This window comes from Peromyscus eremicus, chromosome X, assembly GCF_949786415.1.
Source record: "Peromyscus eremicus chromosome X, PerEre_H2_v1, whole genome shotgun sequence".
Taxonomy (NCBI): Eukaryota; Metazoa; Chordata; class Mammalia; order Rodentia; family Cricetidae; genus Peromyscus; species Peromyscus eremicus.
Window position 1 is genome coordinate 4,092,239 of NC_081439.1, and position 11,378 is coordinate 4,103,616.

Below are 11,378 nucleotides of genomic sequence, written 5' to 3' on the forward strand. Positions count from 1 at the left end.
AAGTAGGGTATGCATGCCTTTAATGTCAGCAGTGAGGAGGCAGAAGCTTGGGGGATCTTTGTGAGCTTAAGGACAACCTGGTCTTTTTAAAAAAAGTAAAGAAAAGGAAGGCTCCCCCCACGCGCCATTACTATGACATCAGAGTGGTAGTCCAATCATTTGGCTATGGAACATAGTACAATTTACATAAGACTACTGATTGGTTGACAGGCATAATCCCGCCCCCAAGATGACGTTTGTGTACAGATAGTTGCCAGAGAAACCTGACTTTGTGCTGGCGGTTGGACAAGCAGCAGGCTTTTCACTGCCGCTCCTCCACAGTCCTTTAAAAGAGCTAAATTTGATTAACAATCAGGAAATTTGATCCTGGTTATAGAACTAATTCAGACTACAGACTTCTGGGCTGTATTCCCAGTCCATTTTTCCAGATAATCCCAGAAAATCTGGGAATTCATTAGTTCTTTGAAGATAAAGCAAGAAGATTGCTTTAATGAGTTCCAGAAAGAAAGGACCTCATGTTCCTGACCAGCATTTTGCTGAAGGAGATGACTTTGTGAAGCCGAGGCCAAGCTATAGGCAGGTGAGAAAGGTGAGAAATCTCTCCTCCAGACAGAAATCCACGGAGCTGAGGAGTCTTCAACCAGCTCTTCCAGGAAGACCACGGGGCCGCCCTGCCACAAGAAGTCACCGGAGAAGTCGCTCTGATGAGCAAACCTGCACAACAGAAAAAAATCCCTCCACTGAAGAGTATCACATTGCTGAGAAGCGCTGCACTATCGTTAAGAGCCCCTTGGCTGAGAAGCTTCTGTCAGCGGAAAAACATCGCGGTGCTGAAAAATGTCGTGCTACAGAGAAGAGTTCCCGTGTCAAGAATCACCCTTCTGATGTAAAAGGTCGTACTACACGGAAAAGTTCCTCTGCCGCAAAGCACCACTCTGAGAGGCACCTTTCTGGGAAGAGGCATCACTTTTCTGAGAAAAGTTGCTCATCCGAAAAGCATCTCTCTGCTGAGAAAGATCTTCTGGCAGAGAGAGGTCGCCTTATCAAGAAAAGTCGTCCTACAGAAAAAGGTCATTCTGCAAAGGAAGATAGTTTCCCTGAGAGAGGTCCCTATGATGAGAGAGGCCGCCCTATCAAGAGAGGTCAACCTGCAAAAAAAGGTCTTTCTACTAAGAAGGGTCCACCTACTGAGAAAGGTTGTTTGGATGGGAGAGGTCCCTCTACTGAGAACTATCACCCAGAAGAGAAAGATCCATCAGCTGAGAAACTTAGCTCTGCAGAGAGAAATTACCAGATAGAGAGAGGCTGTTCTGTGAAGAGAAAACTGTCTACAGAGAAAGATCGTCTTGCAGGGAGAGGTCACTCCAACAATAGCCACCCTGCAGAGGAGGGTCACTCAGTCGAATGGGGTAACTCTGCAGAGAGAAGACCCTCTGCAGGTCAAGATCGCCCCACAGGGAGAGGTCAGCTTAGCTACAAAAGCCGCCTTGCAGAGAATAGTCGCTCAGTTGAATGGGGTAACTCTGTGGAGAGAAGACCCTCTACACGTGAAGATCGCCCCACAGGGAGAGGTCGACCTAGGAAGAAAAGTCACCCTGCAGAGGAGGCTCGCTCAGTCGAATGGGGTAACTCTGTGGAGAAAAGACCCTCTACACGTGAAGATTGCCCCACAGGGAGAGGTCGGCTCAGGAAGAAAATCCGCTCTGCAGAGGAGGGTCGCCTAGTTGAATGGGGTAACTCTGCAGAGAGAAGACCCTCTACAGGTGAAGATCGCCCCACAGGGAGAGGTCGACCTAGGAAGAAAAGCCGCCCTGCAGAGGAGGCTCGCTCAGTCGAATGGGGTAACTCTGTGGAGAAAAGACCCCCTACAGGTGAAGATCGCCCCACAGGGAGAGGTCGACCTAGGAAGAAAAGCCTCCTTGCAGAGACTAGTCACTCAGTCGAATGGGGTAACTCTGTGGAGAAAAGACCCTCTACAGGTGAAGATCGCCCCACAGGGAGAGGTCGACCTAGGAAGAAAAGCCGCCCTGCAGAGGAGGCTCGCTCAGTCGAATGGGGTAACTCTGTGGAGAAAAGACCCTCTGCAGGTGAAGATCGCCCCACAGGGAGAGGTCGACCTAGGAAGAAAAGCCGCCCTGCAGAGGAGGCTCGCTCAGTCGAATGGGGTAACTCTGTGGAGAGAAGACCTTCTGCAGATGAAGATCACCCCACAGGGAGAGGTCGACCTAAGAAGAAAAGCCGCCCTGCAGAGGAGGCTCGCTCAGTCGAATGGGGTAACTCTGTGGAGAGAAGACCTTCTGCAGATGAAGATCACCCCACAGGGAGAGGTCGACCTAAGAAGAAAAGCCGCCCTGCAGAGGAGGCTCGCTCAGTCGAATGGGGTAACTCTGTGGAGAAAAGACTCTCTACACGTGAAGATCACCCCACAGGGAGAGGTCGACCTAAGAAGAAAAGCCGCCCTGCAGAGGAGGCTCGCTCAGTCGAATGGGGTAACTCTGTGGAGAGAAGACCTTCTGCAGATGAAGATCACCCCACAGGGAGAGGTCGACCTAAGAAGAAAAGCCGCCCTGCAGAGGAGGCTCGCTCAGTCGAATGGGGTAACTCTGTGGAGAAAAGACCCTCTGCAGGTGAAGATCGCCCCACAGGGAGAGGTCGACCTAGGAAGAAAAGCCGCCCTGCAGAGGAGGCTCGCTCAGTCGAATGGGGTAACTCTGTGGAGAGAAGACCTTCTGCAGATGAAGATCACCCCACAGGGAGAGGTCGACCTAAGAAGAAAAGCCGCCCTGCAGAGGAGGCTCGCTCAGTCGAATGGGGTAACTCTGTGGAGAGAAGACCTTCTGCAGATGAAGATCACCCCACAGGGAGAGGTCGACCTAAGAAGAAAAGCCGCCCTGCAGAGGAGGCTCGCTCAGTCGAATGGGGTAACTCTGTGGAGAAAAGACCCTCTGCAGGTGAAGATCGCGCCACAGGGAGAGGTCGACCTAGGAAGAAAAGCCGCCCTGCAGAGGAGGGTCGCCTAGTAGAATGGGGTAACTCTGTGGAGAAAAGACCCTCTACACGTGAAGATCACCCCACAGGGAGAGGTCGACCTAAGAAGAAAAGCCGCCCTGCAGAGGAGGCTCGCTCAGTCGAATGGGGTAACTCTGTGGAGAGAAGACCCTCTACAGGTAAAGATCGCGCCACAGGGAGAGGTCGACCTAGGAAGAAAAGCCGCCCTGCAGAGGAGGGTCGCCTAGTAGAATGGGGTAACTCTGTGGAGAGAAGACCCTCTACAGGTGAAGATCGCCCCACAGGGAGAGGTCGACCTAGGAAGAAAAGCCGCCCTGCAGAGGAGGCTCGCTCAGTCGAATGGGGTAACTCTGTGGAGAGAAGACCTTCTGCAGATGAAGATCACCCCACAGGGAGAGGTCGACCTAAGAAGAAAAGCCGCCCTGCAGAGGAGGCTCGCTCAGTCAAATGGGGTAACTCTGTGGAGAGAAGACCCTCTACAGGTGAAGATCACCCCACAGGGAGAGGTCGACCTAAGAAGAAAAGCCGCCCTGCAGAGGAGGCTCGCTCAGTCGAATGGGGTAACTCTGTGGAGAGAAGACCCTCTACAGATGAAGATCACCCCACAGGGAGAGGTCGACCTAGGAAGAAAAGCCTCCCTGCAGAGGAGGCTCGCTCAATCGAATGGGGTAACTTTGTGGAGAGAAGACCCTCTACAGATGAAGATCGCGCCACAGGGAGAGGTCGACCTAGGAAGAAAAGCCGCCCTGCAGAGGAGGCTCGCTCAGTCGAATGGGGTAACTCTGTGAATAACAGACCTTCTACAGGTAAAGATCACCCCACAGGAAGAGGTCGGCTTAGGAGCAAAAGCTGCTCTGTAGGGGAGGCTCGCTCAGTCGAATGGGGTAACTCTATGGAGAGAAGACCCTCTACAGGTGAAGATCGCCCCACAGGGAGAGGTCGGCTTAGGAACAAAAGCTTCTCTGCATGGGAGGGCTGCTCAGTTGAAAGGAGTAGCTTGGCAGGGAGAGGTCCCTCTGCAGGTGAAGATCACTCTTCAGGGAGAGATTGCCCAATCAAAAGCCACCCTGTAGAGCAGGGTCATTCATCCCAGAAGGGTAACTCTGCAAAGAGAGGACCCTCTGCTGGGAAAGATCGCCACACAGGGAGAGGTCAGCTCACTAAAAGCCGCCCTGCAGAGGAGGGTTGCTGGGTGGAAAGGGGTAACTATGCAGAGAGAGGACCCTCTGCCAGGAATGATTGCCGCACAGGGAAAGGTCACCCCAACAAAAGCCACCCTATAGAGGATTGCTCAGTGGAAAGGGTTAACTATGCAAAGAGAGGACTCTTTGCAGGGGAAGATATCCCTGCAGGGAGAGGTCAGCCTTCAAAGAAAAGCCACCCTGCAGAGAATGGTCACTCAACTGAGAGGGGTAACTATGCAGAGAGGGGACTCTCTGCAGGTAAAGATCACCCCACAGGGAGAGGTCGGCCTTGGAAGAGAAGCCTCCGTGCAGAGGAGGGTAGCTCAGTGGAAAGAAAGAATGCAAAGAAAGAATCCTTTGCAAGGAAAGATCGTCCCATAGGGAGAGGTCGCCTCACCAAAAGCCACCCTGCGGAGAATGGTCATTCAGTGGATAGGGGTAACTATGTAGAGTGGGAACTCTCTGCAGGTGAAGATCACCCCACAAGGAGAGGTCAGCGTCGGAAGAAAAGCCTCCCTGCAGAGGAAGGTCACTCAGTTCAGAGGGGTAACTCAGCAAGGAGAGGACCCTCTGCATGTGAAAATCGCCTTGCAGGGAGAGTTCGGTCTTCAAAGAAAAGCTGCCCTGCAGAGGAGGGTCACTCAGCTCAGAAGGGTGACTCTGCAGAGAGGCTACCCTCTGCAGGGAAAGATCGCTCCGCAGGAAGAGGTCGTCCTCCGAAGAAAAGCCGTCATGCTGAGAAACATCTGTCTGCTGAGAGAAGTTGCCCTCCCAAAAAAAGACGTCCTGCAGGGAAAGGCCTACCTGCCAAGAGATTTCGCTCTGTAGAGAAAGTTCACTCTGGGGAGAGAGGTCATCTTTCTAAGAAAAGTCGCCCTGCAGAGAGACAGCTCTCAGCCGAGAAAGGTCGCATGGAACAGAAGGGTTGCTCTTTCCAGAAAGTTCATTCTGGAGAGAGAGGTCAGTCTTCTCAAAGCAGGTGCACTTTTGAGAAAGGTAACACAGTAGAGAATAGGTGCTCTGTGGAGAAAGGTCATCACTCCATGAGGAAAGGCTTTCCTATAGAGAAACCCTCTTCAGGATCCATGCCTAAGGTGCAAGTACAAAAGAACATGCAGAATACTCCAGAAAGCAGAAGTGGCAGTGGTACCAGCAAAGTACCCCAGATCCCTCACCAGAATGTGGCTGGGGCTGTCAGCACTTTTCAACGGGAGCAGGCACTGCAGATGAAAAGGGGGATTATATTGAATGTGCCCAAAGAATTAAAATCATGTCTTGTTGAGGACTGGGACTTGGTAAACAAGCAGAAACAGTTATTCCAACTCCCTGCTCAGAAGAATGTAGATACCATTCTCGCAGAGTATGTCACTTTTGTGAAATCACAAGGAAGGGCTGATAATAGAGAATATTCCGTTGATGAACTTGTGATTGGAATAAGAGAGTATTTCAACAGGATGCTGGGCACCCAGCTGCTCTGCCAGTTTGAAAAACCCCAATATGCTGAAATCCACCTTGCTTATCCTGATGCTCCAATGTCTCAGGTTTATGGGGCTCCACACCTCCTGAGATTATTTGTGAAAATTGGGACTGCATTGGCGGGTTCATCCCTTAATAGGCCTAGTCTTAGGTTAGTATGCAGCTATCTGCCCGATTTTCTTAAATACCTAGCAGAGAATTCCAGTTCTCTGTTTAGTGCCAGTAATTACAAAGTGGCTTCTGCCGAGTATTGTTGCAAAGCCCTGTGATGGTCTGCTGACCACGCCCTGTTATGACCTGGACCAGTAAACATTTCTGTGTTTGCTGTTTTCATTGTGTAGTTGATATCCTTTAAAACTGTCAATGTATAACAGGGCTTAATATTTCAGTTTGCTTATTGTTGTGAACAGAAATAAAAAATGTTAAATGCTTCTTTACCACTATTTCAACAACAAATAAATGTTCACTAAAAGAATTTGTGTTGCTTATTTGACAACATTGCTCTAATGTTGGTGCTTCTATCCACATGAGTTTCTACTAGGTGTTCATATTACATATAATGCCCTCGTTCCTAGTGCCAAAGGTTCAACATAATGGATATACCTCAAATACATGCATACACATAATTAAAAATATAAAATCTTTTAAAATGTAAAAAGATTGGAGATATAGCTAAGGAGGTCCTGGGTTTCAAAAGTGAACAAAAGAGGAAGAGGAGGAGGAGGGATTGAGAAGAAAAAGGAAGAAAGGGTATAAAGAGAAAGGGAGGAGGGGGAGCTAGAGAAGGGGAGCAGAAGAGGGAGGAGGGGGAGGGGGAGAGGAATAGGTGGAGAAGAAGAGGAGGGGAGGAAGAAAAGGAAGGAGAGGCAATGGAGGAGGAAGAGGAGGAGGAGAAGATAGAAGAGGAGAAGGAGGAGGAAAAGTAGGTGAGTGGGAAAAGAAAAGGGAAGAAGAAGGAAATGGGGAGGAGAGGGGAGAAGGAAGAGAAGGAGGGGTATTAAGAGAAGGGAGGAAGAGAAGAGAGGAAGAGGAGCAGGAGGAGTTAGAGAAGGAGAGGAGGGGTAGGAAGAGAAGAAGAGGAAGAGAATGAAGAGAAGGAGGGAAAGGAGAAGGACAAGGAAAGGAGGGGTGGAGAAGGAAAGGGGGAAGAGGAGGAAGAGAAGACAGAGGAGGGGAGAGGAAGAAGAGGTGAGGGAAGAGAAGGATCGAGGAGGAGAAAGAGAAGGGAGGAGAGGAGGAGCAGGAGAAGTTGGAGGAGAAGGGGAGAGGAAGAAGAGATGAGAGAAGAGGAGAGGGAGGAAGAGGAAAGGAAAGGAGGGGAGGAGAGAAGAGGAGGAAGAGAAGATGAGGTGGAGGAGGGGAGAAGGAAGAGAAGGAGAAAAAGGAGAAGAAGGCTATAGAAAGGAAGGGGTAGAGGAAGGGAGGAGGAAGAAAAGTAGAGGCAGAAGGATAGAGGAGAGAGGAAGGTGGAGGAAGGGGACAAATAAAAGAGGCAAGGCAGGGAGGAGAAGGAAAGGAGGCAGAAGAGGAAGAGTAGAAAGGTTGGAAGAAGGAAGGGGAGGAGGTGAGGAGAACAGGGAGGAGAAAGAGGGGGAAGAGGAAGAAAACGGGAAGAACAGAAGGAGAAAGAGAAGGAGGGCAGGAGGAGGGGGAGGAGGAGGGGAAGGAGGAGGGCAGGAGGAGGAAGAGGGCAGGAGGAGGAAGAGAAGAAGGGGCAGGAGGAAAGGGAGAAGGAAGAGAAGAAAAGGAAGGAAGGAGGAGGGAAAAGAATAGAGAAAGGAAGGGGAGAAGGGGGAAAGAAGAAGTGGGGGAGGAGGAGGGAGATGGGGGAGAGGAAATAATAGAGGGAAGAGGATGAGAAGGGGGCAAGGTGGAGAGAAGGAAAGCAGAATGAAGACAAGAAAGAGGAAGAAGAGGAGTAGTAGAAAGGTTGGAAGGAGTTGGAGAAGGAGGGCAGAGAGAAGGGAGGAGAGGGATGATGAGGAGGAGAATGAGGAGGAGGAGAATGAGGAGGAGGGAGAGTGCCAGGTTCAAGCCCCGGCTTTGTCCAGGCGTGGTCAGGAGGGAAACATGCAGGGCATGGGCAGGGCCAAAGGCAGATCCTGAGTGGCCTTGAGCACAACTGGGGTGGTGGGGAGACACCCCGGAAGCTGTGTCAGTGGACAGCTCATTTATTTGGAGGGGGCAAGGGACATTTATATCCTAGGAAGAATGGCGTCTTGGGTCCATGTGGTGGTATGTCGTTGATTGGGGCAAGAACCTCGGGGTGGGGGTGGGGGTGGGGTGTGTGTGCTTCATTTGCATACTCAGAGGCAATGGAGGTCAGAGGAAGGAACTTTATAAGGTCATAGGAAGCCCAGACCAGCTGTTTCAGCCTTCAGATAAGCAGCCAATAGTCCCTGTAGCCTTGGAGAGCTTATCAGTTGCTAAGTGCATTGGGGCACACAGGAAGCCTAACTGCTTAGGGTCTGCTGGCACCTGGGCAAGGGGGTGGGGGCAAACAGACTCCTGCCACTCTCAGGATAAGAAAATCCAGGGTTTTAGGCATGCTTCGACCCCTTAGCTTCAGGCCAGCCCCACAGAAGAGGATGAGAAAAAGAAGGGGAAGATGAAGGAAGGCAATAAGGAGGGAGGGTAAGGAGGAAGAGAGGACAAGAAGGTGAGGGAGAAGGAAAGAGAACAGAGAAAGGAGGGGAGGAGGAAAGGGGAATGAAGGAGAAAGAAGGAAATGAGTAGGAAGAGGAGGAAGAGAAGAGGAGGGAAAGGAGGAGAGGGGGAGGGGAAGGAAGAGGGGAGGAGAATGAAATGGAAAAGGGAATGGTGGGGAGGGGAGGGAAAATGTATGTGTGTGTGAGAGAGAGAGACAGAGACACAGACACACACACACACACACACACACACACACACACACACACAGAGAGAGAGAGAGAGAGAGAGAGAGAGAGAGAGAGAGAGAGAGAGAGAGAGAGAGAGAGAGAAACCATAGGTGAATTCTGTGAGCCTGCAAAACCTGAACCATAGGCAAACAGGTTTGTGTCTTTCTATACTGCCAGAATTTATTGGATAAAAAGAAATTCACTAAGGTTATCAGTTTCAATGACAACAATTTGTCACATAATCTGTCTACTCTGGTAGCTAGGCTGAGGCAAATGCAGGTTCATTATTCCAATCTTAATTACTAACACTTACATCACATAGCACAGTAAATATATCTATGTGTATAAGAGTACAGAATAGATATGAGTTAAAGAGGCTGAAGCAAAGTTCAAGAGGTTTCAGAAATGGGCTGAGAAGGAGCCTGTAAGGACAGTGGACCAGATTGGTGCCTGGAGGGAGCTGCTGTTGGAGTCAGGGTTTGAGAGTAAAGCTGTTCCAGCTATGAAGTTAAAGGCTGAACTGAGGTCTGAGAGCAGGAAACAGTGGATTCAGGTCCAGGTCCAGACAAGAGAGCTGGTTAGTGGGAAAGCAGTTGAGTAGGCCAGTCAGGGAGTCCTTGGTCCTTCATGCATATGACAGATATCAGATGATAGGGGTGGGAGCCATGTTAACACAGTGTTAGGTGTCTTTCACTTTATGGGATCCAGGTAAAGGAGTTTTACCCTTTTCTTAGTTTGGTGTATCTGGTAAGTTCTTGGGCCTAGTTTTCCTTATAGGACCTCAATATGCCCACGTGCTGCACAATTTCAATTCACCCAGTAAATGAATAGAGTGGGTCTTCTTCTATTCCCAGGAATAAATCATTTATCAGTCTATGCTGGATGAGTGGTATCTGATAGATGGTACAGCTTCTGGGCCTACCTAGGGACTTCTTGTCCTTCTTCCTCAAAAGGGAGACAGCTGCTTGTAAAAGGGAACCTCCTAGGGTACAGCCTGAAAAATCTGTTTCATGCAATATAGAGAAACTCAGAGTGGGCATAGCCTGATCACAACAGTAAGGACGAAAACAAAATCAAAGGCAAGGCACCAGTTTGAAAGACTGGGGTGGGGGAAGGTACCACAATTCCCCCCAAATCTGAACTCTCCTGGATATAACTCCTGAAATTTCTCCAGTCTCATAAAAGACATTATCCGTCATGGCTAGGTCTGTAGTGGGAACATTGGGAACTAAGCTGTGGAAGTAGGCGCCTCTAGCTGGTCCTTGGCTTGATCAATGTACTTTCTTCCCTTGTCCTCCTCATCATCTTCATCCTCCTCATCCTCTATGTCCTCTGCTTCTTTTTCCTCCCTGATTTTGTCTGTGGCCTTTATGATGTCCTGTGTCTTGTTGTCAAATTCTTTTGTGACCTTTGGTGACAAAGCTGTCAGAGATGGTACAATACCCTACTTCTAGATATTGGCATTGAGGCAGTATTTGGGCTGTACATTTCTAGGTATATCCACCATGTCTGTGTAATCAGGTTGTTTACCCGTGTGGCTTCCACTTGCTCTTATACTCAGAGTTCTGAAACACTCTATCCACCTTACCATTCCAGTCCTCAGGCATTTTAGCATCAGTCTCAGAGCTGTGTTCAAGATTTGTCCAGACCTCAGGTCTGTGGGATTAACTATCTTAGCTAGTCTTGTATTCTTCCTACCTTGGTAACTTCTGAATTCTTTATGTTTAGAAGGCTGCTCAGAAAGTCTTTTCCAATCATTCTTGACACCGTTTGGCATTGAAAGTTTTCACCTCATAGGTATTGTCTAGCTATACAGTTAGTTTGTACATGTTCATCATCTATATACCAAATAGCCATGTTGATAGGCATGTTGTTGCCATTGTAGCTGAAGGTGATGTGTGCCTTCTTGGTGCTGGGCCAAATATAATGATGTGTTCTGAGTCTCTGTGCATGTCCACCTAGGCCAGATTTTGGAAATAGCTTCATATAGTTGCTCCCAGCTTGTTTGAAGCCCATTATCTTTCTCTTGATCATTGTGGAACTTGCAAGAACCAAGGATGAGTTGAATAAAATAATATTTATGCTTAGATTCCATTAAGTTCTAAGCCCACTGTCTTAGTTACAGTTTCTGTTGTTTGAATCTTAAATGGTCTTATAATAAAAAAAAAAAAACCCCTGGTATCAGATATTGGGGTGAAAGCTGAAAAATCAGAGAAGCAGAGCAAGCCACAGCCAACCTCACCTCACCAACTCCTAAGCCGATCCTATTTCCACAATTCTCAGACTGAAAGCCTCTGAATCCTCACCTGAAAGGCCTCAGCCAAAAAAAAAAAAAAAAAAAAAAGCCTTTAGTTCTGGTCTCGTCACGCCTTATATACCTTTCTCCACCCTGCCACATTACTTCCTGGGATTAAAGGCATATGTGCTTCTCAAGCAAAGGCATGAGATCTCAAGTACTGGGATTAAAGGTATGTGCCACCACTGCCTGGCTCTGTTTTCTCTCCTAGACTAAGTCAATCTCATGGAGTCCAGGGTGGCCTTTTAATGGATCTCTGCCTCCCGAGTGCTAGGATTAAAGGTGTGTACCACGACTACCTGACCTCTATGTCTAATCTAGTGGCTGGCTCTGTCCCCTGATCCTCAGGCAAGCTTTATTAGGGTACACAATATATCACCACAGTTTCTATTGTTGTGATGAAACAACATGACCCAAAAGCAAGTTGGTAAGGAAAGGGTTTGTTTGGCTTACACTTCCATATTGCTGTTCATCATCAAAGGAAGTCAGGATAGGAACTCAAACAGGGCAGGAACCTGGAGGCAGGAGCTGATGCAG

At 49.0% G+C, this 11,378-nt stretch overlaps 1 protein-coding gene across 1 annotated transcript; it reads left to right on the forward strand.

Moving 5' to 3' along the window:
- Positions 1 to 490: 490 nt before the first annotated feature.
- Positions 491 to 6,144, forward strand: LOC131899655 (uncharacterized). The gene has a single exon (XM_059251147.1). The coding sequence runs from the start codon at positions 491 to 493 to the stop codon at positions 5,936 to 5,938; it is 5,448 nt and encodes a 1,815-aa protein (XP_059107130.1). The 3' UTR covers positions 5,939 to 6,144.
- Positions 6,145 to 11,378: the final 5,234 nt, after the last annotated feature.

What these genes read in the sequence shown, in the direction of transcription:
- LOC131899655 (XM_059251147.1), top strand. Translation starts at nt 491, where the DNA reads ATGAGTTCCAGAAAGAAAGGACCTCATGTTCCTGACCAGCATTTTGCT.